Source organism: Lonchura striata, chromosome 1, assembly GCF_046129695.1.
Source record: "Lonchura striata isolate bLonStr1 chromosome 1, bLonStr1.mat, whole genome shotgun sequence".
Taxonomy (NCBI): domain Eukaryota; kingdom Metazoa; phylum Chordata; class Aves; order Passeriformes; family Estrildidae; genus Lonchura; species Lonchura striata.
Window position 1 is genome coordinate 122,142,260 of NC_134603.1, and position 26,933 is coordinate 122,169,192.

Below are 26,933 nucleotides of genomic sequence, written 5' to 3' on the forward strand. Positions count from 1 at the left end.
TGGTCCTATTCCATGCAGGCTGATCCCCATCCCAGTTAATCTCAATGGAGAACATGGACACATAGATACAGAAAAACTGAGAGAAAATATGCTCCAGTCCAAATTCCTAAGGAACCCTTCATTTCCCAAGGGATTTATTTAAAAGCTGATTTTTGAAAGCTATACCAGTATTGCTGCATTAATTAGCTTATCAGGATTTTCTTCAGGTATTCTTCCTAGATGCCTGCAGTTTTGGTTTTTTATTTATTTATTTATTTATTTATTTATTTGATGCACAGTTGCAACTATAAAGCACCTGTTCACTTAGGGAAACATATTCTTCTGAAGAATTCATGTACTATTTTGCTGGTAAGTTAGGACAGCACTATCATACAAAAGATAAATATGGAGAAACCTGTAAATTACACCCTTATTTTTGCATTTTTGTCTTAATTTTAATTCCTATGTGTTTGTATTATTTATTTGTTCTTTTCATCATAGGTGCAATAATTTTTTCAGAGCCACACAGAGATGCCAATCTTGGCAGGGAGTCAAGAATGCTCTTTAAAATGGTATTAATTTGTTTACTGATTTCTTTCCTTAGAGACCTCAAAACTGAATAAAGTAGAATGTCATCAAATATGTTAGTTAATTTGGAAAGCCTGCATTATGTAACAGGTGAAGTTGAAAAGCTTAAGATAATATTGTTTTGACAATATGACAGCATAGTGGAGGTACTTAGGCAGTGGATTGTACTAAATCACTGCAATTTTATTAATAAGTAATTCAAGCTCTCATCTGGGGTTGAAATTGCTTCTAACTGTTCTTTCAGCTCACCTTGAAGAGTACTCTGAAGTGTGTTAGTGGGAGGGTTATGCTGTGGTTGCACAGGACATTGATGCTGAGATAATTGACAAGACTTAATTTTGTGGATTTTGTGGAAATAAGTTGTGTGGTTGTTGTGTAGGATGGCCTTTTTTCCGGTTTTTTTTTTTTTTTTTTTTTTTTTAATTTTATTTTCCTGTCCCTTGTGACTGACAGATAGGAGCAGCCAAGCAAAAGCAGTGCTTATACCTTTACTTAATGGAAATAAATGTAACATTGGAGCCATTTATAGAAAAATAATACCTAAAGGGTGCTTCATCAGCCTGATTCCCTGCTGCAGTTTTGACAGCAAAAGCTAGACTGTAACCATCTCAAATGGAAATTTTCAGGGAGACATTATTAAAGTTTTAGTGGGATGTTATGTCTCTTGGCAGTTTTTGATCTAATTATAACCTAATGGTTTTAGTCATTAACTGGGGAGAGGGGAGAAGATTATCACTGAATCTAGTGGCTATATGGTCACCAAGGTAGTTTTCAGTCAATTCACTTACCTGTGTCAGGGACTGCTCTTTGGGAATAAATAAGACATGCTTTTGGACTGGCTTTTAAATTATGTCTCTGGTATGTGCAAAGACCGGCATAGCTGTATTGGTCTGAAAAAGCAATTGCACCAGTGATGAAAAGAATGAAGGAAAAGCATAAATGCAGAGGGACTAAAAATGGACTCACCAGTGCAAAACAAGTTTCAGCTAACAAAAAAAGACTAGAGGGAAAGATCTTATAAATGTAAAGTAAGAAGATGATGGAGGAGGAACTGTCGCTTTAAGTTACGCCTTAAAATTCTAGCTGGCTCTTAGATCTTCTTTGTCAGTTAGTGATAAATAGATGCTGCTGAGAGAGATGAAAGCACTGCTTTCAATAATTTAGCCTAAAACAAGGCTAATAGTAGCCAAGTATTTAACAATGCAGACCCACTGCAGAGAAGTACTGAGATCAACGAATCTGTATTCAAACTATCAGGACCTGATTTGTCTACTGTAATTTTTAGGAAAGAAAGAGAGTAGCGTTTTCTTGTCACATGATTTCAAGAGAAATGGAAAGAGCTAGCTTAGATACTGCTTATGTCTAAAAAAGTTATTTTCTTGGAACTGTCCATCAGTCAAAATTATTTTGTCCATAGAGCGGTTAGAGAAAGACAAGCACAGGAAAATATTAAGGTGGCAAAACAACAGAGAGAAATTTTGGACTGATCCAGGTAATTCCCAAAGGATGGAGGCATGGATACGCTGTTGTTTGAAACACTGCATTTCCTTATTACCAGTAATTGGATTTTAGAACCAGTGAAATTGTTTGCAGTTCTGATTTCAACTTCTGGTTACTGCTTTTGTTGTTGATTCAATTAGGGCTGTAAATTATATCAAGGGCTTATTTAATGCCACTTACTCAAGGCAGGATACAGTCATTCCCTATGGCTTTGTAAAATTTATTACCACACCTCAGTTTGTTTTTCCATAAAGTACCCTTGCTTTGCTTGAACTTCCTTTTAAAATTCTGTTCTTTCAGACATATGGTTGCTCTTACTTCTGACAAAAGCCATATCTGGTATTCAAATAGTTTTTTGGGGAAGTCTCTGCAGGAGCTCTGAAGTGTGACTGTGCACAAATGTTTGTCTTTACAGCATGTAGTATGCATAGAAGGATAACACCTGGTTTCCATGGCCAACCAGAGCATTGAGAAAGAGAGGTTGTAGAGAGCCTGTAATATTGAATACTCTGTTTCTTTTCTGATAGCTGGTAATATTAATTTACAATTTCCCATCCTTGTATGGAAAAGTAACCTTGTTACAGTTGTTACTTAAAAAAAAATCATAAATTGTCCTTCAAATGTATTCTGCCCGAGGAGATAAATAGAGCATTACATGTTTACAGTACAGCTGAGATCAATGATTGGTAATTGGACTTTAAAAAAAAACAAACCTATGATAGGCTTGAGAGTAAAGAACCAGCATAGAAAATCAAGACTAGAAACAAATAATTCTATATCTCATCCTTTAGCAACTAACTAAAGCAAGAACTCATATTAGGCATACCAGGCACTTCAATATTTTAAATTCAGATGAGTGCTGGCGTTTAAAAATAATAACTTAAGGAGATCTTACTGTATCATTCCTCTCTGATTCTTTGTTTTACTCTTTTCTTGTAGACTTGGCTTAGAAAGGGGTGCAACAGCTAAAGAAGCATTGGATGTAATAGTTGCTCTGTTGGAAGAGCATGGACAAGGTGGAAATTATTATGAAGATGGGAGTTCATGCCATACTTTCCAAAGTGCGTTTTTGATTGTGGACAGAAATGAAGCCTGGATACTGGAGACTTCTGGAAAGTATTGGGCAGCTGAAAAAATCACAGGTTAGTTTAGAACTCACTGCAAATCCTATTAAAAATAGCTGTAAAGAGTGGTCTTGGAAGAATTGGTCTTAAAGTGAGTTTAAATAATTGACTAATGAATGCAAGTGTTTGATTAAATCACCGATTTTAGTTTTCTATATTTGTACTACTTTGGCTTTTTTCCATGTGTTGATTTGCATTCGCTGATGTGATTTAGCATTTTCTGTGAAGATGGAGATTGTTGCCTTTATGCATAAACTATGTAATAATCATAATTTTTATATTTGATAGGTGTATTTTCCCAGATTTGTTTTCTGTTTGGAAATGTCAGATGGTTTTTTTTGATGGCGTTAATGCCCAAATTATTATTTACAGATCCAAAATATTGGAGGAAAGGATAATGCTGATAGTTTTGACAAAAGGGCTTTTTTTCAGATGATAAATTGAATGGGTTGCTGGTGGTGGTTCCTTTACTGAAATAGATATATTCCCTTCATATCCCTGTTTTTTTTAATGATAGTGCAAAACAATAATTTTCTGCTGTTTAAACTTGTAAATAGTTTCTTTTTCTGTACGTGTGAAGCCAGAGCTGCCAAACTAACTTCTAGAATTCCCTGGCTTAGTGGATGAATTTATTTAAAACTTTTCCAGCATATATGGGCTGCCTTCATGTTATATGATTGTTTAAGGCCTGTATTTAATCTATTCTCATCTTGATTTTGAAGGGATTTTTTTTTATTTTCATAAGAGAAGAGCATTTTAAAATATACTCATGCTTGAATGAAGTGAAAATTCAGTGTTCAAGAGGAGTTTTTTCATCCATGACTTGAGCTATGACAGATCCATTCAATTCTCTCCTCCTTTCTCCCTAAATGAAAGGTAGGAGATAGCAGATATGGGGAGGAGCAAAGAAATATCACCAGGCTGTGCAATGCTGTGTGATGGCCTGCTGTCAGTCCCTGCCACCAAACAGGAACCAGTAACCTTCACAGAGGTGGTCTTTTCCCAAGTAAAGCTTGCATTTTAAGGATACCTACAGGTTATCTGGCATGAATAGGTACCAAACATAGAGGAGAGAAGAGTGAAAATACTGTCCTGATGAAATCCCAGTTCTGGCAAGCAGCTGATTCCTGGCATTATGCAGTGACAGCCTGCCTTCTTCTCTTGACCTGCCTGACTGATATTTGAAGAACAGTGGGTTTTATGTAGCAGTTTTAGCTGCATCAGCAATATATAACCTTCATGTCCTTCCTCCCTTCAGATGAAGGCAAATAAACTGTTGCCCCCATCTGATGCTTGCAGCTTTTTGAAATGATTCTACTGCTCTATTCTGGTTTCTACCAGCACATTGCTCTTCAGGAGGTCCCTGTGAGCTGCAGATAAGTAGTTTCCACCTCCTGCAGCCCTGCAGGAGAGGCTGCTGGCTATGTAAGAACTCTCTATTTCATACTTTGTTCAGAGGGCTCTTTTCTGCCACCAAAAGTGTGCCTCTTAAGCTTTCAAATGAATGCACAAATGCTGTTAAAATGTGGAAAATGTGCCATTCCCCAGTGTGAAGGCATATTTTTTCCTGACTATCGTCAGAGTTCTAATATTACTGCTGCAGGACTGTAAAGCTTTTAGTGAGTGTTTATTAAGCAACTCTCAGACAATAATTTGAGAATTAGTATTTCAAAGTCCTTTCTATTAATGTTCCTAAGTATCAGTGGAAAAATTTATTTGGTTGATATTTTTTTTTTTTTTTGGTGGTGGATCAAACTCATGAAATATTATTTTGCATGAGTTGATAAATGTAATACTTAAAGAGCTCTTAAAGAATGGGTTGCCTAGCTGAACACAAATACAAATATCCTCATCAATCAATAAAATTCCTTGAAAAGTATGCTGTTTGAAAGGGTGAATCAGAATATGCTGCCAGTGACCCTCATGTAAATCAGAATTGGATTACAGGGACTTTTTTGCAGAATGATGCACAGAATTTCCTGAAGTTGTTACCCATTATTTAAATTGCATGCATGGGGCATTACAAAAGCAAGCTTACTTTTTTGGAAGGCAGTATTAAAAACTTCCAAAACTATTGCTTTTGTTTCTGTCTAAGAAATTATTTGTGCCAAATTCCAGAATCTGTGTTTATTTTAGTTTGTAGTTTTACTTTATCAGCTCTTTCTCTGGCTTCCAATAAGTTTGCTTTATTCTCTGAGGAATATCTGCAGCAACCACTGCCATGCTGTGGATATATGGTTATAAGCACTGCAGTAGTTTTGATAAAAGGAACTTAAAAAAAGTTCAGTATTCTTTGGAGGCTACTTACACATTCTTTATACTTCATGCCATTTTAAAATTTAAGATAAAAGAATTGTAATTTGAACCTATCTTGCAGCCTACAGTGAAACTGTTTCTCAGCTGGGAAGCTTAAAACAATTGTAATGATTTTAAAAACATTTTCTAAATTCTTAATTTTCAAGGGCAAGGAAGGTTCATTAAATGCAGCTCTGCTGAAATATATTTTGAAATCAAGTCAGATCTCAAGCCTTCTTGTGTCTGTGGAATATGCCATTAGAAAAAAGATTAGGCAGGTGCCTTTGGCATTTGGGTAACACTGTTGCTTTGTGGTCAGAACATGTGAGGTGTGGATTGTGAAGCTGGCATTCTGTCTAAATTTCACAGTGAATCACAGGTGTCAGTGTCTCAGCAGGGCACAGAGGATTGAGCTCTGCAACCTGCAGTGATTGGTAATTCTGTGTATGTGTAATTATATAGTTACGCAGTCATGCCAAATGTACATACTAACCAATGGATTAATTTGTTTCCTAATTGATATGACATTTTCCTTCCAGCTTCTCCCAGAAAAACTGTATTAATGCTCTCTTTTAATATGTGGCTATTTCTAGAGGGAGTGAAATGCATTTGCAATCAGCTTTCATTAACTACAAAAATTGATGCTGAGCATCCTGAACTAAGGAATTATGTGAAAAGTCAAGGCTGGTGGAATGGAGAGTCAGACTTCAATTTTTCTGAAGCGTTTTCTCTTGCTGATGACCATTTAGCCTGTTGTTCTGGCAGAGAGAGCCTAGAAAAGCAAGGTGGTAAGTGTTGAACTATCTTTCTGTGGGGTTTTTAGTCACTGCTGCCTCCTTTTCAGGCATTCTGTCCAGAACTACATGTGACTGAGAACACCTCTACATGTAAACTCTGTAGGAAGGAAGATCAGAACTAAAGACTGTCCCTAAATTTGCCACAATTTAGGAGGAAGCCCTTAATGTCGCCCCCAAGGTTTCAAAACGGGATTACAATTACAAAGTAACTTTCTTCAGTATTCTGATGTGCATTATGTGCCACTGCATCTGTCCTTTCCTGGAATTTTAGTGGCCCTACCTAACACTAAAATTATACTATTAAAAAAAAATGGCCTCACATATCAAAGACTGAGCTCAGTGCAATCTGCCTTTTGGGGAAAATGCAGATTTAACCTTTTGGGGAAAGTTTCAAGAGCATAGTTTAAGGAAGAGCAGTTGCAAACTGAAGTTGCTTTTTCTTTGTTGAGCAGAACAAAGCTACTGGGACAGACATCCTTTGATTTTCTGCAATCAAAGGAGGGGTTTATTTCTAGACCCAGATTTATTACTGACTTCAGTTCACTGCAGCTGGCCAAAATATCTCTGAAATGGACAGCCTGCATCAGTGCATAGCTGACACATATCTTATCTTTCAAGCATGAAAAATAGCACAAATTATTATTTTATAAAAAGCCCTTTACCACAGATGTGAATTTGCTAGACTGTTGGCATTTTCGCATGTTGGTAAATGTTCTGAAGAGTGTAGAGGTGAGATATTTGTTGCACTACAGAGTTCTTGCTAAGGCTGCAGAATTGCAGGGAGTGTGGTTAGTGTCTGAGGCAGATACAGTAATTCTGAAGGGCTATAGGTAAAAGATCTTAATAAATCTGGATTATAGCACTAAAATCCCTGAGGGCCCCTAGAGATAGATGGCTATGGCTGAAAATCTTGCAGGCTGCTGAGTCATTCTGTGTCTCCTGGTGTGTTGAGGCACCTGTGCATGGAGGTTTGAGTCACTGCAGAGCTTGAGAAGGTATGGGGAAGAAGCCTGACCTGCCAAAGGAGCATGTGAGAAAAGCAATGGGGGGGAAGCTGGGGTGAACACAGGCAGAAAACACTGTGAGAACAGAAGATTCTTGTAGATAGGGGTTTGGAGAAAAATCTTAGTGCCTAGGTCTGTTGCTGTAACATTCTGTGACTGCAAGATGATGTTTCAAAATTTCAACTGAGAATGGAAATTGAGAAGTGGAAGATCTCATTCTGCCCTGCTTGGGTAGTGGAAAAAGGATGTTTTAAATAAATAGTCTGTTCATAGTAACTGCTAAAGCAGTATTACAGCCTTCTTCCTGAATATGCACCTTTTTAATAGCATCTCCCCCTACCTGGCAATTGCCATGCCTAATTAATGCTTCTTACCATTCTCATTTACTAGCTAGGCACATTCTTTGTGAATGTTCATTGCTTAAGTAGAAACTGTTAACTGGGATTTGTGACATGCCAATGTCAAGTGTCAGTGGCCATTTTAGGCCAAAGCTTGTTCAGGCTAAAATCCTTACCTGGGCTCCAAGCCATTGAACACTCAGGAATCTTTTTCCCCCTCCATATAGGTGACATTTCTGCACAAGCTATGATTGATGTCCTGCGTGACAAGGATAGTGGTGTCTGTGTGGACTCTGAATCTTTCCTTACTACAGCTAGCATAGTGTCTGTTCTGCCTCAGGACCCTAGTTTTCCCTGTATTCATTACTTCACGGGCACACCAGATCCTTCAAGGTAAGCCACAGCACTGGGGTCCCTGGGGTACAGAGCAGGTGATGGGGTGAAAGGTAACAAACAAGCCCTGCCACCCAAACTGGGAAATATTTCAAGAGCATGTTCTGACCAGAAATGCTCTGTGGCGTGCAATCTGACAGTCCTGTGTTAGCGAGCTTCTAGGGGAAATGCAGTTTAGGGAGGAGCCAGGAATTTCAGTGTAGCTGCTTTCCAGTTGGAAAGCTGTTGAGATTATGAAGTGGGGGTCTTCCCAAGTCACTTCTCTCTAACAGGTAGGTGCAAAACTCCAAAAATGAAGTGTTTTAACTATCAGAGAAGGGTTGTGTACTCTAGGTAGCTTCATATGTCATCAAAACATCTGCAAGTTGTTGGGATCCCAAGAATGTTTTTTATTCGAGGGACAATTTCCAGTTGGTTTACACGGTGTCCTTGCTAGGTGAAAGTAGCTGAGGAGGTTAGGGAACTCATGCCAGATCATCAAAGAACTAATGAATTACCTTGTGTTTTAAACAGAATCCACCTGGGATTCACAGAAATTAAACTAAACCACTTGCAGTTTTTCAGGAGATCTGCCACTTGCATTGAGGTAAAGAGGTTATGGGGAGAAAAAAACGGTGCCCTTGATTGTCACTCCTGTTAGAGGGCTGGTAGTAATCATTAGATTTTACTGAGGGCTGTGGAAGTCTTCCATGCCAAAGGGACTTTCCACCCACCTTGCATTATGCAACTCAAACTTTCATGGTTAAGTGTCAATTTTAAACTTGCTCACCCAAACTTTTCTTTGACTTGATGCAAATTCTTTGTGATAAAAAGGAACAAGGCTTCAAATTATTTTTTGGGATTTTTGTCCTTTTGAAGGTTGAAAACCTGGCGTAAAAGCCTTGTTTTCAACATTTCTTGCTTTATTTGACACTGTAATGCATTAAGAAAGAATTATTTTAAATGCAGGTAGTGAGTCACGTAAATTCTTAGTCAGCAAGGCTTTGTGACAGTGATGGAAAGGGTTACAGCACTGAACCTGCTGACTGTACACAGGCAGTGGTTATTAATTATGTGTTCCAGAAGTCTTCATTTTTGGCAGGTTCTTCATTGCAGAATGCAGGGTGCATTGTTGTTCTGTATCTAAAGAGAAGGAAGGCAGTTGTTCCATGCACTTGCCAAAACCTACTTTCAGCTTCTCAGGAATGAAGATTCTGTATTGATGGTTTTTTTTTATGTTTGTCTCTCTTAGGAGTTTAGATCCAAATTCAGTGTTAAAATACTTTGAGAAGCGTCACAATATTGGTAGCCATGTCTTCTCCCAGCTCTTGAAGTAGAATTCTAAAGTGCTGCTGTTTATATGCAAAATCCTGTGATATTGAGCAAGATATGTAATCTTCCCTGCTTCATGCAAGTGGTTTTTTCTGATTTTCATAAAACTTAAATCTGGAAGGAGGAGGAGAGATGCCAGTGGGAACAGAGGAGAAAAAACTGATGTGAGGCTGAACGTTGAGATTTGTTACAAAAGACTTGGAGGAGAAAATCAGTGCTACTTTTTTAAAGAAGTGGCAGAACTGGCATGAGGACACCAGAGAATCTTATAGGTAAAAGGGGTAATATGTTTTTGCAATAATTGCCAAACCCAGTTCTTTTAAAGCACGCAGATTTGTTTTGCTTGACCAGTACCAGGCTCTAGCTTTACCCATGCCTAGTGTAGATGAATTACCTATGCTGCTCTGTATGTGCTGTTTGAAAATAGCCTGGTGAACATTTCAATAACATATATGAAATCTCTCTTATTACTGCAAGCAGTAATTCTCATTTCTTTCAGGTCCATATTTAAACCCTTTATTTTTGTTGATGATGTAAAATTAGTACCAAAAGTCCAGTCTCCTTCTTTTGGCAATGATGATCCTGCTAAAAAGATACCTCGATTCCAGGAGAAACCAGATCGTAGGCATGAATTGTACAAGGCACATGAATGGGCCCGATCTCTCCTGGAGAACGATCAGGTAAGAGCTGTGGGACTTAGAATTAATGAACTGAAGTCAATGTAGATTCCCAACTCTGTAACTTAATTCAGAGTCACTCAATGAAAAACATTCTCTGAATATTCTTAGAATCCTTGAGAGTTTAGCTTGAAAAATGATGCCCTCTGAAGGACAAACTATTCTACATAGTTTTTGTTATCCTGGGAGTATTGCGCTGTTCCATTACTTTTACAAAATGAAAAGTCAAACTGTTAAATTGATTATCTTGTTCAGTCCCCACTCTGCATGTAGGATTTTTAGTGTTTAGAACACTGGATGCTAATGCAACATGGTATCAGAATTATGTGCTAGGATGAGGGCAGGAGTGTTGTAATTTAAATAATATGATAGATTAAGAACTACATAGTTTGGAAAGGTATTTTTCTTTAAGGAATAATTTGGACATGACAGTTTGGCAAATCTTGCATTTTGCAATTCAATGCATTTGTGTTAATTTTTAACTGAAAATGCCATGTGAGAAGAAAGGACACTTTACAGTGCCATGCAGTACATACCCGAGGGCTGAAAAACTTCCATGGTAAAAACTTAGTGTTGAAGATCTCTTATGCAAATAATTTTGGAATAACTAAAGTCAGGAAAGAGATTATTCTGTATAGCTTTGCCAAATGGTTGAGATACAACTTTTGGTGTCATTGGGCAGGTAGTTCAATAACTTCTCAACATTTGCAATTACAACTACAGCAGTAAACTGGGTAAGTGGTTTTAAGGAAGTGGAACAGAGGCAAAGCTCACCAAGGCACACTTGTCAGGCTTTTATGGGTATTCAAGCAATTTGTGGAAGACCCTCACATAGTTGTGTTGAACTCCCACAGAGGATTTGCTTTTCTACAATTTTCTTCTGTGTGTATTTGCATGGGTCAGAGTCTTGCTATGATCATAACATCATTCAGACCTACCCACTATTGATTAAGGAAGCTATGATAACCTTTGCTAGTACAAACATTATTTAAATGCAGCTGGGGTTAGATTTTTAATTTCTTGGAATGGTGTAATTTAAAATCTGTGGTTTCTGGTAACATTGTTTTAATGTGCAGTTGGCTCTCATATATTTTGCAAGATATTGATTTAGGGAAGACCTGAAAGAGGCATCTTAGCATCTTGTGGACTCTTGCTTGTTAAAGTCCTCACAATGATACCAATAGTTAGTTGCAGTAGAAAAGAAAATGCAGTTTTTTCTATTCAGGCTTCGTGCTATAAAAGCTGCCAATCCTAGAGTCTAAACCTTAGATGAGATGCTCTACTCTTTCTGGACAAAATGCTGAGAAAACTCAGAACCACCACTCATTCTAAATTACTTTCTTTTCCCCTGAAACTCAGTTTTGAAAGCTGCAAGCAAAACAAGCAGCACTTCTCCATTTAAAAAAAAAAAAAAAAAAAAAAAAAAGGTAGTGTTGAAATAACATTTGGATAAAATGAAATTACACCTTTTCCAGGAGTAAATTTTCTAGAAACATAAAGAGTAGTAAGTCATAATGGCACAAAAAACCTCCTTGGGATCTGGAGTCTAAATACTGTTACATGACATATCATTTTAGATCTATCATCATCTTGCAGGTCTTGATATTCTGTTAGTGGGATTACAAGCTTAAGAACTTGCTTTACCTCTATTATATGTACAAACCTTATATAATTTTCCTCTATCCATCTTTGACTCTCTTCCTTTGCTTTAAACTTAGCAACTCCAGTTTGGTTATTTTTCTTAATGCAAAAAATGTCCAGGACTGTGCCTTTTAGTCTTTGGCCATCCAAAAAAACTAATAACAGAAATAGTTTGTACTTAAAAAGTCTTTTTAATTTTTAAAAATATTTGAAAATATCTCTATAACAAAGAGAGAGAGTAAAATGCTTTAATGAGCCTGTTTGCTGCTTAACTGAGTTTGGTTATTTCATGCCTTTAGGATAAAGGCCAGAAACTGATGAGGATTATGTTAGACCTTGAAAAACAAGGTTTAGAAGCAATGGAAGATATCCTTTCTCGTACAGAGATTCTGGATCCAGCTGAAGTAGTGGATCTTTTCTATGACTGTGTTGACACAGAACTAAAGTTCTTCAAATAAAGTAAGCAAACAATTCTTTAGGTACTACTCTACCAGTGAATGTGAAATGTTGGATCCGATTCTGAACCTCCTCCTCTTTTACACTAAGCTGAGGATGTTAAGAATTGGGTTCAAACCCATCTTTCCACCTGCTCAGCTTGTCTCCAAAGTCCCTTTTCCCTATGCTGCATTGCAGGCTATTTTTTTTCAATTTTACTCTTGCTTGGAATTGATTTTCAACAAATTTTATCTCATTTCAGCTACAGTGGCTATTGTTAGCCTTTTCACTGGAAGACTGCAATGTTCTTCAAGCCTTGAAAGAAAGTTCTTCACACTTGTGATTTTGCAGGAAAAAGCATTTCTAGAGGAAAAAATGTTACTTGCTAGCTGTATCCAGTTAACAAATTGCTTTCCTTTGTCCAATCTTGTGGTGTTCCTGTTTGTGTATGTATATAGTGAAAGGAGAAAGTCACTGACTGGTCCAATTACTGTGTGCATGCTGGCTAATTTAGTACAGAATGTTAAAAACATGTATGTTGGGCAACCAATTAAAGTAAAGATTTAACTTCATCAGGCTAATTGCCATATTGTAATTGAAAGCAATCTGGTTTTCCCTCTGTTGCTCAGGACTAGGCTTGCAGCAAAGCTGACTTGCATTTTTCTCTTCTTGCTAATTCATACAGAGTTGAAATCACAGTTTGAGACGGGCAGGAAGGTAAGTCCTGGCTCTTGACCTTGTTGTGCTGGCCTCATATGACTGTATCTGGTTGCAGTAACCCAGCACCTGACATTATGCCTGTACAAATTATCAGAATTCAGTCCCCAAGTTAAGTTCTGCCTTTGCCCTCAGCCAGCTTGTGTTTGTAGTGCACCTGGCTGTTGCTCCAGAACTGAGTATTGAAGTGCAGAGCCAGCCTGGATGCCATAGAGATGTACACATATTGGCTCTTAAGATGCAATTAATAAGATGTCAGATTTATATGCAAGCTACAGATTTGGAATTTTTTAAAGGAATAGATGCCGGACATTGATAAATACCTGGCTGTTCTCCATCTTTCTGCCTTTGTACTGCTGCACAGTTCCTAGTAATCTCTGCTGTGAGACACATGGCTGATGAATCCATTAAGTGCCAGTGAGTTGCTGGTGGGTGTGGCAATCCAAGTGGTTTGGCTTAGAAAGGCTGTCCTATGCTTCCTTACATTAGGTGCAGTGCTGCAGCATGCTTCCCTTCCTCCACGGTCCTACAGGCAGACCTGCTTTTCATTGTATTTTCTTCTTGTGGAAGTGACATAGAGCAAACACTGAGAATTAAACCAGTAAACACTGTGTCCAGTGAAGATGCTTGGTGGGTTTTTTTCCTACAGGAGGTTGAAAGAGGACATCCATGTCTTTAGTAAGTGGAAGTTAACATACAGAGTTAAAATCCTTCACTGTTTGAGAAAGTGGATGGTGAAGAACCACAGGCTTCTGTATTGAGGAAGTAAAAGCTCCTTAGAAAGCAGAAACACCTCAAGTTGAAACTGTAAGAGTTGTGCATCAGGGAAATAGTCATTGCCATATTGGCACACTGCATTCTCAGGATTTTTTAAATGAAATTGTTCCATTCAGATTCATTACTTTAATATTGCCTTATATAACAAATGGCAATTGGACAAGAAAACATGGGGCCTTTTTACTTACAGAAAACAAAGAAGAATATATTTTCTCTTATGGCCTATCTAATAACCTCCCATTCACAATAAAATCCTCCCATGCTGTCTATCACAGCATGTCTATCACATTCCTGAATCTTAAGTATTTTAAAGTGTAGACAACAGGAGAAGGAAATATTCAAGTAGACCCTGAAATTCAGCTGCTCTATATGGTAACCAGAGGAGGGGCTGACTGCAAGAAACACACTTGAATTTCAGAGAATGTTGCAGGGATGAAGCGCTCTGAAAGAGAAGTGTGCTTTTTCCAGCTGCCCATAACTGAAGTAAATGGATTTCCCATGAAATCACATCTCCTGATAGGAGTAGCTGCGTATTTCTGCACAACCAGGGAACAGGAATAAAATGATTGCTCCAGCAAGAGGACAAAAATTAGGATGTACCACTTCTCACAGCTATTTTGCATGTCTTGGATCTCTAATCTTTGAGAGCTGGGAGGGAGGCAAGATTAAAGAAGTGAGTGTTCCTGTTAAAAACATTATATATCTTATTTGCCTGTTTCTTAAGAAAGAAGAAAGCAACACTTGCAATTATCTCATGGGCGTTTATGTCCTTATTTGGAACTGCTTATATGACAGAATGAATAAATTGTTTTGAGCACAGTGATCCAGGTAGTAATTTTCTAATAGTATGTTGATTTTGCTTCAGTTGTATAGTACATTTAAAAACCAAAACCAGCTGTGGTACAGCAGCATGATTGGGTGCAGTCAGTAGAAACCAGAACAACTGCATGGTCTTAATATTTGCAGTGGTCTTCAACGGAGATGGGTCTCAGTGGAAGGACACAGTGGGACTTACGGGATCAGCTGCCTCAGGGTGACAGTGTGATCCTTTGTATCTCCAGATGGTTCAATGGATTTTGAATGACAAATATATGGAAACATTTCAGAAATGCTAACAAATAGGCACAGGATTTCTCATTTCATCCCTGAAAGATGTTGTTTATTTCTGAAATACACAAACTGTAATAAAAAATGGAGTAAAATTTTCTTCTCCTTTATATAACTGCTGGCAGGTAGTCTAGAATTAGTTTTTAAATCCTTAGGAAGGTACTTACTACAGAGTAGTACACACATTTCAGAATAAATGAGAGCCAACAATATGCCACTTTTAATAGTACTATAACAAAATAGTTTTAAAAACAGTATTCAACTTTTCCAGTTGTTTGAGAAGCAATGTAGATGAAGATCCCTGCTTGTTACTACATTCATGCATATTTATCAAGCAACTACAGTAAGTGACACTATTGGTCAAAGCATCACCACTTTTTTTCTTTTCGCATGATGTACAGCAAGTTATTATGATAAATTAGAAAAAGACTAATGTTGCTTTCTTGGAGTCTTGTGGGTGAAGTGCTTCCTACCCCTACACCATCTCACACCATGAATGTGCATGTGTGTTGGAATAGTTACAGTATAACTGAGCTGCTGTAACAACAAAGAGAAAATAGGGATGTAAAGATGCAGTTATCTGTCTTTTCTAAAAAGTTTTGTTCAAAGGCAACATCATGGGGAAAGATCATCAGTGATCTATAACATTATTACACCTCTAACTGAGGGGAATTGATGGCAATTATAAAAATTGATGCCATAACTGTAATAGCCTGGCTGTTAGCACCAGACTTACCCTGGAACAGCAGTATTCTTTTTCAGACTGGTAAATCATGGAAACATTTATATTGGAAAACAACTCTTGAGATCATCTAATCCAACTGTTAACCCAGCACTGCCAAGTCCACCACTAAACCATGTCCCTGTGATGCCTTGTGAAGACTGACCTAGAACAGAGACTAGAGGGAGTTAAAGAATAAAGCAATTATTATTAGAAGGCCTCAATGGACACACCTTGGGCAGTATAAGAGCCCAGCCAGGGTTACACCCAAGATGAACCCAAAAGGGTCACAAAATGAACAACTAGTCATGAGGTCTCTCACTTTTGTAAGTTCTGATCCATTAGCATGTTGGAGTTAATCATCCCATTATAGCTTTAGATTATGAAGTCCCATCCTTGTTTTTCTCTCTTCATTCCACCATTGTTTACGCTCTTGGGCCTGGAATTTGGATCAGTTGTCCTTGGTCCTCAGGACCAAGGGTCCTTTGTCTACCTACTCTATGATGAGAGCTATCCCCTAATATGAAGCTCAGAACTACATGCTAAAGCAGTACAGAATCTGAAAAATGTAAAAGCTAAAACCTGAGGGATCACCTGAGTGCCATATCTACAAGTCTTTTAAATACCTGTAGGTATTAAATGGTGACTTCACCACTTCCCTGAGGAGCCTGTTCCAATGCCTGACAACCTTTTTGGAGAAGATGTTTTTCCTAATATCAAATCTAAAACTCCCCTGGCACAGCTTGAGGGCATGTCTTCTTGTCTGGTGCCTTGTTACTTGAGAGAAATGACTGACCTCCACATTGGTACAGTATCCTTTCAGGTTACAGAGAGCAATAAGGTCCCTTCTGAACCTCAAGCCAGGATGTTGTTGGCCTTCTTGACCACCTGAGCACACACTGGCCCCTGTTCAGCATGTTTAGCCACTGTCAGCCAGCACACCCAGGTCCTTTAGTGTCAGGCAGATTTCCAGCCATTCTGCCCATAGCAGTGCCTTGAGTTGTTGTAACCCAGGTCTAGGAACCCAGAAAAGCTGTAAAAAGAGGAATCAAAGGGTGGTTGGGATTTAAAGGGATGGCTACAGGTCATCTGATCCAACACCCCTGGCCAAGCAGGGTCACCTAGTGCCAGTTGCCGAGGATAAAGTCCAAAGATGGTTTTTGAGAATCTTTAAGGAATGAGATTCTACAAGGTCTGTGGGCAACGTGTTCCAAGGCACAGTCACCTACACAGTCAAAAAGTGTTTCCTGATGTTCTGGTAGCTCTGCTTGTGTTGCAGTTGCCTGTTTGCTCTGGTTCTGTCACTGAGTATCATTGAAAAGAGTCTGGTTCCATCTTTATACCCTCCCTTCAAATATTTATATATATTGGAGAGATCCCCTCTGCGCCTTCTCTTTTCTAGGCTAATCAGTCCCAGCTCTCTCAGCGTTTCCTCATAGGAGAGATGCTCCAGTCCCTTCATCACCTTTGTGGCCTTTTGTAGGACTCTCTTCAGCATGGCCATGTCCTCTTTGCACTGGGGAGCCCAGAATCTGGACACAGCACATGTGGCCACACACCAGATGTGGCCTCACTAGTGCTGAGCAGAGTGGAAGATCATTTCCCTGACACTTCCCTGGTGTCCTCCCAATGCACAAGAATAACGGTAATAAATGCTAGAAATAGACATCTTAGGACCAGATCTAAACATCTGTGATCCAAAAACCTCACCCAAGGTCTGAATATTAAAAGCAGTAGTTCAACGTAGTCTGCTGATAGGTTGTTACTTTTCCTAACCAACTCTGTTTGAGACAACAACCACTTTGGGGGCTGAGTGTTCCACGCAGTGTGTTTTGGACAATGAACCGTCACTGCTAGCGAACAGCAGTAGCTCTAAAATGTAGGTTTTGGACCCCTCATCCGAAGGCTTTGTAATTGCTGGGTAAAGGCAGTCTATTGCAGAAATGATAAATACCCACTGTGCCAGCAGGAAAAGACAGGATGTGTCCTTATGTATGCTCATCACAGCACATGTATTCACACACACCATTTCTTTTTCTTGCTTACAACAGAGGACCTCTGCTTTGGAAAGGTTCTGTCATCTTTGTCAAGTCCATGACCCCCCTACCCAGCTGGGCTTCTTCAGACACTATCCTATAAGGATATGTAATCATTAGGAGGTATGCTCATTAGCAGCCACAGCTCCTTGGCATCTCCTCTTCATGCTTCATGAGAAAAGGATCGTGGGCACATCTCTTCATGAAAGTGACATCCTGCTGCAATCTGAGGCCAGGCAGAATAGAAGTGAGGAAACATAAAAATAGACTAAAGATAACATAATAGTTTGACAGTTCATTGAAAAAATATCTAAATAAGAACTGGAGAATTTTCAGAAATTATGATGGAAGGGGAAAAAAGAACTACAGGCACGTAGCACAAAACATTCTGAGGTAACACTGTCAGCACAATAAGAATGAGAATTGTTTCAGCACTACAAAGATTTTAAACTTTATGCTGCTTTGCTTAAAAAATATTCACCTATATACAGTAATTTAAAAGCCTGTACTAACATTCCTATAGTATGTAGGCCAGTTCAAAAGGTATAACTTATACTGGTTTACAGTTTATAGAAATGTTAATATTGCAGTACTTGTGACTCAAGTACAATCTATCACTGCAACAGGGGCTGTCTTATATATTATCTTGATCTTCTTTCTTAACACTAGTCCAGAGAACATTAGAAGACTCTTCTCATCTCACGTGTGTTCTTAATGGAGGATTTTTAGAGGGATCTGTAAATAGATAGGACAGATTTTAAATAGGTATTTTTGATGCAGTTATATGGCAGGGACATTGCATATATCTGCTACCCCTGATACATACATACATATGTTTACATACATACACACACATATTGCTTGTGCTCTGCAGCCCTTCGGTAAAAATCAGAATATACAGCAGACTATTTAGCCTGAATGAGGCTACTATGAAAATTCATGCTAAGTACCTTAGCATGGAGAAAACAAAAGGTTAATTAAAGGTTGGAGATCTAATAATACAGAAAACTAGGTTTTATAAAAAAGCAGAATATGGGAATGAGATATTTTGGTACTTTCAACTACCCATTTTCAAAACTGAATAGGTGAACTGCTCTTACATCTGTGACCTGATTCGAAGCACTAAGTTAAGAAAGAAGCAAAAAAAATAAAGCAAGGTTCAGCCATTCATCACTTCCTGACAAAGTTCAGGCTCTTTGTTACTCAGGTGTGTAAAACACCATGCATAGGATTTAAATCAAAATACATAATAGAAGACATGGATCAAGTAATCTTTCTCTGTGATTTCACAAGTTAGTAAACAAAAAAATCAAACTCAGTAGCTTCCCAAGTCTGTTTTTACAATATGAGTGTCTTTAACATCACAGGCCTTGTAAATTTAGCAATCTAAAAACACAAGCTGCATGTCCAGCCACATAATTTGTTTTTAGCTAAGACTCTAAAGTAACTAAGTGGTTTTCATTATATCTCTGGTTCCTGTTGCCACTGTGACAAATCCCATTCCTCTCTGTGTGGTGCTAGCAGTCCAGTTATGCTAATGATGGTTCAGTTCTTTATTTTGCATCCCCATTTTTAAACCTCTTGATAATGATCAGATCTTTCCATGTTTACACACTTACCTCTGGGTATCTTGCTGGGATATGTTTTCTGAAATGGTTTGAATTCATCAGGTGGAGGGAAATCTTCCACAGAATGGAAAGTAAATTTAGATTCAAAGTCATCTGTGAAGTTTCAGGGAAATAAACATTAGCTGCTGCTAGAGAGATACTTAAAACAACAACAACAAACAAACCAAACCAAACCAAACCAAACCAAACCAAACCAACAAAATCCCAAAACCCAACAATGTTGCCACAAGTAATTTCAATTTATAATGTTGGCTTTTCTCCTGGAACTGGTAGTGGCTCTTTCTGTATAAACCATTTACTTCTGTGAGCCACCCAAGTTTTTTCTCTTAATTGCAGACATTGCCTGCTATTAAAACTGAAGTTAAGCTTCTGGCTGCTGTTCCAGTTTTCTGCGTTGATAGTATTGTGGTAATAGAGGTATTCATTGGTAGTTTTCGAGACATGTACCTATAAACAAGAATGAATGGCCAATTCATCAGACCACTAAAGTAATTCTTAGTGGTCTTTGCCCTATAGGAGTGAAACCTCTCAATGTCCATGATCTGGTTTGAAGATTAGTAATATAAGCAGACTATGGGAACTCTTCATATTTTTAAGTAACTTTGGAGGTAGTGTGTGCTTTTCTACTGACTGAATTCAAATCCTTTTTGAAAAAGCCCTAATTTTCTATTATTGTGTAAGGTTATATAAAAATGTTTCTGTTATACTACCCTGCTATTGCAAGGACAAAGTCTTGAGTGAGTTTTTGAGGTCTGTGACGCACACAGGCTTCTGTACCAAAATTATTTACTAAGGCCAAGATATTTAATTTAATGATATTACCAATGATGTGCATATTTCCATTTTTAAGTGGTGTGTAGGGGTCATGAGCTGTAGCCCAGGCTGAGACTCCAGACTTGCTTGTAAGTTCAGTTGTTGGGGATCTTGCAGGTGGCTGTGGAGGTGTGACCAGCTTCCCAGCACCAGTTCCTTAAAAAAGCCCCAGGAGACCAACATATAAACATCATCATGACTTAAACCAACAGCAAACTACAAAAAAGTGGAGGGGGTGTAGAAAGAATGCAGTATTTGGAGCAAACATACCCATAGTTGTTGTTTGCCAAGCCTGACCACAGATTTGTAGCATTAAGTATTAAATTAAATCACTACTGGAATTGGCTGGGGCTTTCAATTTCCAGTTCAAGGAAAGTGTGACATTCTGAAATGTGGTTTTGTCCCAGTCTGGAAGGGAAGATTATCCTTCCACTTTCACAAGAACAAGCAAAGGAAATCAACAAAACTTTCCTTCGCTCTTTAAGCAAAGGAAATCAGCAAAACAGCCATACTAGGTGGTATGCATAAAATAAATTTTCCTGACACTTTGGCAGCTATGCAATGGAATTACCATTAGTCTTGTGCATTTAACTGAGGAATTGCAAGGGCCATCAAAGTTTACATCTGGAAGACCTACCACAGGAGTTGTGTGAGGGGGAGGGAGCCCAAGGCCTCCATGTTAGCAGCCTCTCAAAACTCCTTACCCTCCTGCATAACAAGGGACAGGTAGGGCAATTTTATGGAAAACACACAAATTGAACTACCATGAGAAATGGGCATCTAGACATAGTAACAGTTAATATGAGAGTTCTGAGCAGCATTAATCACCATAATGCACCTGATCTGCTGTACTTACACAGCCTTTCCCCTGGCTCTCAAAGGGGAAATCTTTCTCCTGACATGTGGCTGGTAAAATACAGGGTACAGAACATTTGCAGATGTTCCCTGTTAAGTAGCTGTCTCCATTTCTCAAACCCACACAAATCTAGGCTCATCTTTTTTATTATCTTCATTACATTAGAGGAGTCTAACAAAATTTCCTTTTATCATCTACTCAAGGAAATACTGGATAATACTGCACTTCCCAAGTAGTTGGAGAAATCTTTGGCCCAACCACCTTGATCACAGGAGGCACTGGCTGCTCCTCTTTGTTGAACAGCAGAGGGCTGCAGCCAGATTTGCTGCTGCTCACCTATAGCTGGTAGCTGCCCCATCTCTGTTTCATTATGTTCTCTAGCACTTCCCAGCTGTTGCCCATATTGCTGCTGCATAGGCACAGCTGTAGAGGGGTGTCCCAGGCAGGCTGGCACATGAGCAGCTGCTGACCTGGCAGACACCGTGGTGTGCAGTCTGCTCCCCCACCTGAGCCTGTCAGTACCACCCACTGCACTGCTGGAGACACACCGATGCCAACACAAAAGCAAGAAGCAGCCCAGTGGTCCTAAGACTTTGTCTTCACTGATCAGCACGTCGCTTCCAAGAGTGGCAGCTTAAACGATAAGGCGTGTGTGCCCAGTGCAAAGAATTGCCTGGCATCTCAAAAAGCCGGATGTTTTGGGAGATCATCGTGAGCCGGGCAACCTATGGGTATTCTTCCCATGTGTGCTTTCATCCCTGCCCCTCCACGCTCTCCAGCCACCAGTGCAATAAAACCCTTTGGGTTGGAAGGCAGCCTTGAAGTCATCTTCAAGGTCCTGTTCCAACCCAAATCATGCTATGATTTTCCCCGCTAGCCGAAGGGAGGGAAAACCCTCCTCCTTCCTTCGGAGGTGCCTCTCACCTGCGCCTCGGCCGGGTCTCTTCTTCCTGGTCTCCCCCACGGCTGCGGGCTGAGGGGGGCCGGGGGTGGGTGGCAGCGGCAGCGACTGGATGTTGCTTGGCTTATGGAACTGCGACAGCAAGTGCGGAGACTTGGGGGGCAGCGGAGGGGGCACGTCGGCGCCGCAGGAGGCCGGGGAGGGGGGAAAGGGGAGCCGGCTCGGGGCCGGGGGCTGGGCGTGCGGCGGCGGCGGCGGCGGGGGCAGGGGACAGTCCCTTCCTTCGGCCGGAGCGGCGGCCGCGGGGGCCTCGGCCGCCCGGGCCGGGTGCCCGCAGGGGGGCACGGGGGGCAGCGGAGGAGGAGGAGGGGGCGGCGGGGCGCCTGCCTGAGGCTGGGCGGGTCTGTCGGCCTGAGCGGGAGGGAGCGGGGCCGGGGCAGCGGCGCCGGCGGCCCCCGCCTTGGCAGGGCGGTCGTTGGGAGGGGGCACGGCGGGAGGAGGAGGGAAGGTGAGGGAAGGCTTGCTGGCAGCGGGGGGCGGGGGAGGCGGCGCGGGCAGGCTGGGCCGGCCGGGGCCCGCTCCCGCTGCTGCTCGGGAGGAGCCGGGACCCTCCGGGGGCACAGCTGCCCTCGGGCCCTCGGGGCTGCTGCTCGCCTTGGCGGCGCCGCTGCTGGGCGGGGCGCAGGCTCTGGGGGATGCGGCGCGGCCTCCGGAGAGCTGCCCAGCGGGCCTCCCTGTTGGAAACCAGATACCGCAAGTTACACACCGGGACTGTGTTCCCGTGCCTCCGACCGAACAGCGATAAAGGCAAGCTCTTCACCTTCCCCTCCCTAGTGGATACCCGGAAGGATCAAACTCATTCACCCCAGCTGCCCACGCTGTAATGGGGCTTAGGAGATGATGCATTCCAGTGGGCACCAGGGACTCTGCTTAGTTATGTGACGACCTGCTGGGAGACCCTGCTCCCCTCCCTGCTCCTCAGCTTCTGCAGAAAGAAACCGCTTCAGGAGAAGGAACTCTTCCGCAGAGTTTGGGGCCCTCCACACCAGCCTCATTTTGCCTGGTACAGCCTGCTGGGCATCGAGAGTCCTGGCGAAAAGTACGCAAGCAGTTCGGTGCACATCAACTGGCATCCTTCAAGCTAAATACTTGCTTAGGATCAAAAAAATCACACAAATGTTACAGAAACCTCAATTCCATGGATAAAAACCAAGTTTTTAAAAGTAATGCCTCCAAGGCTCTTTGGAAGGCACAGATTCTGGTATTTCCTTTTTAACAGAAAATGCCTGAAGACTCTTGAACTTACAAAAAGTCTTTTCCTGAGTAAATGTCAAGGATTTATCACAAAGCAAGATGTCAAAAAAAGACATCTCATTCAACACTCACACAGTCTGATAGGCATGACCATTGTTTAAACAGCAACTCGAAGTAGTCACTGCCACTGAAGCTATGTCAAAAGCCTCACCACATACAGTGCTGTGCATCTTTGGCTTGCCTTTTGGGAGCAAAAAACCTTCAGGTAGAGCCAAATTCTGTCTTTCCTTACAAAAACATACTTTTCTCTATACTGCCTGAGCAGGCACCAGCTGCTCAACAAAGCCAGAGGTCATTTCTATGACTATAAAAGTCATCCCTAATTGATAGTGGCACTTCTTGAGGTGAAAGCAGCAGTGGGGCTCCCCATGTGCCTTCCTCCTGTCATTGTGAAGCAACAATACCCTTATTTTTCAGATCAGTAAATTACCTTGCTGGATCAAAGCTATACTCATAAAATCCAGAGAGCAAAAATCTTAAATATTAATCTTTAAAGTAATACCCAAGACTGTAATAGCATAGAAATACACATTAGTGGAGGGAAGGAATATGACTTTGCCATTTGTGCTGAAACTGATAAACTCAGATTTCAACATTGTATTCAAGACACGATTAAAAGTTTTCATTAAAATAATGTAAAAACCTCAGCTAAAGAGATCTGTTTAATCTCTTTCTTACCAAGTGTGGAGATAACATTTTATTTACATTTTAAGGAATAAAGCACCTGAGATCTAGAAAGGTGGCTCCAATCACATTATTTATTGAGCACTCCATGGTCACACGATAAACTAAGCATTCAGAAAAAAAAATAACCAACAAAAACCCAATAAAAATCAATCAGTAAAGCTAATCTCAAAGTACTTTTCATCCCAAATTTCTGCCCACCCAGCTTTGCTTTCATACAAATGAAGCCATTACCTGTCATGTCCCTCTGGCCTGCTGGTCTGAGAACAGGAAAGCCACCAGCAAATAAACCTCCCAGAGGCTGCTGAGAGCCACCTTTATTAACAGCTGGGTTACCTCCATCTCTGTTAGCTCCTTTGGGTTCTGTTAAAAAGAATGAAAAACGCAGGGTATATCAGAAAATAATTTCATCTTTGCCATGAGACTCCTAAGGCTTGGTGGCAGCAAACAGCCAAGACCAAATGTTTCCCTGTACTGTTACGCAGGAACTGCCATCCCTCTCTGACCTGTACCTTGGAGCACAGCACCCTCTGGTGCTCTTCAACCTCATGCAAATCGTGACACCAAGAAGTAGCTATGTTAGGCCTAATACTGAATTTATGCCTCCAGAATTTTTCAGCAATTTTTTGGTCTTTAAATCTACTAAAGAACAGTTCTTCTGCTACAACAAACAATTCCCACCTAATTATTTTATTGAAATGCTCACAAGGAATGGAACAAGGGCACACATAACAAGGAATGCCTGTTACGGTGATAACTATTTGGACACTTACCGTGAAGTGTTAACAGTCATTGATCTCAGAGCAGGATGCACTTTTAGAAAGTGTTCCCTCCCCGCATCCTAAAGCCATACAATGATGCAGATTTTTGCTGACCTTCAAACCTGCCCTTCAATGTGAAACTGTCCATCTGACCTCCACCCACACCCGAGGCTTCAGCAAGCTCCCCCAGGGCCTTGCTGAGGAGCACACGCTCACTTTCAATCTGTGGTGCGCTGCGGTCGTTGATTTGGGTCACTTTCCTTAGGCGAGTTCCCTGCTGGATATCAGCCAAGAGTGCGTTTCGTGCTTTCTGGTCTTCCTTTCGCAATTTTGGTATCTCTGAGCTTGCCTGTGGACAGTAAGAGCTTTAGATGGGGGGTACAGACAAAAATGCACATGTAGAATATACAGGCAAACATGGGATAGAAGATTTGAAATAAGCCCTTCCTGGCAGCTGTTACTCTCAAGCCTTTGAGTCGAATCAACAGGAACATTTGGTTGTGCAGGAGGCAGGAAAGGTGAAAATTTAAATATAACACAAAACTAATACTAGTAGGGCTAATGCTGTTGAAAGCAAATTAGGAGGGATACTTAAATGAAATGTGACCTCATTTGGCCCTTTATGGCCTCTGTCCTATAACTCCAGCTCCAGCTTCCTCTTTCAGCTCTTATCATAATATTTACAATGCTTCACATCAAAATTTTATGTCAAATTATAAAAAATATCTGGTTTATCACTTTTCTTAGGAAAAGAGATAGATAGATGCATGCTGCACTTATATTTGAATGTGATTATTAACTTATTTAGATTGCTTTTCTGTAATGGAGATTAACACCAGTTTAAGTAGAATGCCTTTAGAATAATAGAATTATATTTTAGTAACGTTTCTATCCTAACCAAGCTTGCTAAATATAAAGTCAAGTAGCAGTTAAAAGTTTTTTAATAAAACAAAGAAAATTTATTCTTTATTCTTATTTCTTCAAATTTATTGTTATATATATTAAAAAAATCTTTTAAAAAATTGGGTGCTTCACTTTTTAAAAGCATAATAAACAGCAAAGCTGTTATTCCTAAACCTATTGTGATTAACAGAGCAATCTAATAGAGGAGAATCTTCTCATCAGAGAAGCAATATTCTGCTTGCTTCCAAAATTCCCAGAGGTTAGCTAATTCCCTAAAGAGAACGAGTACCAGAAATGTTTCCATAGCCCTTAATTTTAGCATCATAGTTGTAATAAAGCTGAACAATACCGTCACACTTGAAAAAACCCCCAAAACCAACCCAGCTTGGTAATGGCATTCTGAAAGCAAAACAGAAACTTGGAAACACTCAACCAGCTGCTGAACTAATAACGTGTCTAGCTGGCTAATCCCAAGTGAAGAATTCTATCAGTACGATATCATTCGTGGTTATTTTCGTGCTTGCTGAAGAACCCAAACCGCAGCCAGCGGGATTTGCTACGGCCCGCTAGATGGAGCTCCAGACCGCCAACGCCGCCGCATTCCCGAGCCCTGATGTAAAAACTCGGAATTACAACCTGCTGATATGTAACCACGTGTTATTTTAAAGTGTTAGGAAAAGCCCCACTGTGTTACATTTTCCTCGTTTGAAACAGCGCTGCCTGCCCTCGTACTTGCAGAGCGGGGAGTCCCATTGGCCATTACAAGGCCCCAGAAGAGCAGCCTCTTCAGCGGTGTTAGACCTTGTACCAGCCACAAACCATTTCCACTCCCCTTCTCTGGAAGCTGACAGTACTTACTGTGAAAAATGGAAATACCATAACTGGAACAAAGGTGATTCCCTTCCTCACAAAAGCTCTTTACCAGTATCTTCAACTTCTTGTCTCTCTACTCCCACTAATGACTTTGCTGGAGCAGGACAAGCAGGATCTAGAGGGATCTGATCAAGAACTGTGTTTAAAATTAGATCCAGCAGCTGTCTTTCATTTCCGGGTTCAAGTGACCATATATTATGTCAGCTGTCCACTTCAGCTCCCATTCTACTCCTCTGGGCAGACAGACTATTGAATATAAAGTCTTGATATCTAGACAGCTATTAGGCTAAAATAGCTCACTTGTGGCAACTTGTGGCAAGTGACCCATGACTTGATATCAGTGTAACACAAGCAAGACAAAAATTTGTGGCTTAAAAGAGCAGGAAGAGTTCTGCCATTCCATAATGCAGCATAACAAGCTGCCTCTCTCTTACAGCAGATTCTCTTATTCCAAGCATAACTCCATCCCATGCCCCAGCTGTTTCTTCTTCCTCTTCATGTATGTAAGAGATTCAATCTTCCGTGCCCAGCCTGGTGGACTCGGATGATTGATTAGCTGCTAAGTAGCTTGATATGGATTCTCTTTTTCCATTACAAAGTCAAGATGGTCTGGGGTGTAGTGTTGCCTGGTTGCACAGCAGTCAGAGCTCCTTTGGATTTCTTGTTTGCTGCCTGCACTCCCAAGGCCAGTAATAATCCTTGCCAAGAATCATTTCACCAGGTAAGTATCTCACCATCTACTGGTGTCCAGCATTTGCAA

The 26,933-nt window shown here is 40.4% G+C and overlaps 2 protein-coding genes across 6 annotated transcripts in view; one reads left to right on the forward strand and one right to left on the reverse strand.

Annotated features, from left to right (window-relative positions):
- SCRN1 (secernin 1) overlaps nt 1–14,399 on the forward strand; it is a 38,456-nt gene extending 24,057 nt beyond the window's left edge. For both annotated transcript variants that reach the window (XM_021538176.3, XM_021538177.3), the window contains exons 4-9: nt 3,007–3,209; nt 6,080–6,274; nt 7,853–8,018; nt 9,829–10,009; nt 11,947–12,106; nt 12,345–14,399. In XM_021538176.3, the coding sequence (XP_021393851.1) occupies nt 3,007–3,209; nt 6,080–6,274; nt 7,853–8,018; nt 9,829–10,009; nt 11,947–12,105 (904 nt within the window). In that variant the 3' untranslated portion in view covers nt 12,106; nt 12,345–14,399. The remainder of the gene's footprint in view (nt 1–3,006; nt 3,210–6,079; nt 6,275–7,852; nt 8,019–9,828; nt 10,010–11,946; nt 12,107–12,344) is intronic.
- Nucleotides 14,400–14,706: 307 nt separating this feature from the next.
- The window catches only part of WIPF3 (WAS/WASL interacting protein family member 3), a 39,070-nt gene continuing 26,843 nt past the window's right edge, over nt 14,707–26,933 (reverse strand). For all 4 annotated transcript variants that reach the window (XM_031503864.2, XM_031503866.2, XM_021538059.3 and 1 more), the window contains 6 exons: nt 24,614–24,746; nt 23,871–23,999; nt 21,662–22,372; nt 19,891–20,037; nt 19,060–19,161; nt 14,707–18,175 (listed from right to left, as the gene is read on the reverse strand). In XM_031503864.2, coding sequence (XP_031359724.2) covers nt 18,135–18,175; nt 19,060–19,161; nt 19,891–20,037; nt 21,662–22,372; nt 23,871–23,999; nt 24,614–24,746 — 1,263 coding nt within the window. In that variant the 3' untranslated portion in view covers nt 14,707–18,134. The remainder of the gene's footprint in view (nt 18,176–19,059; nt 19,162–19,890; nt 20,038–21,661; nt 22,373–23,870; nt 24,000–24,613; nt 24,747–26,933) is intronic.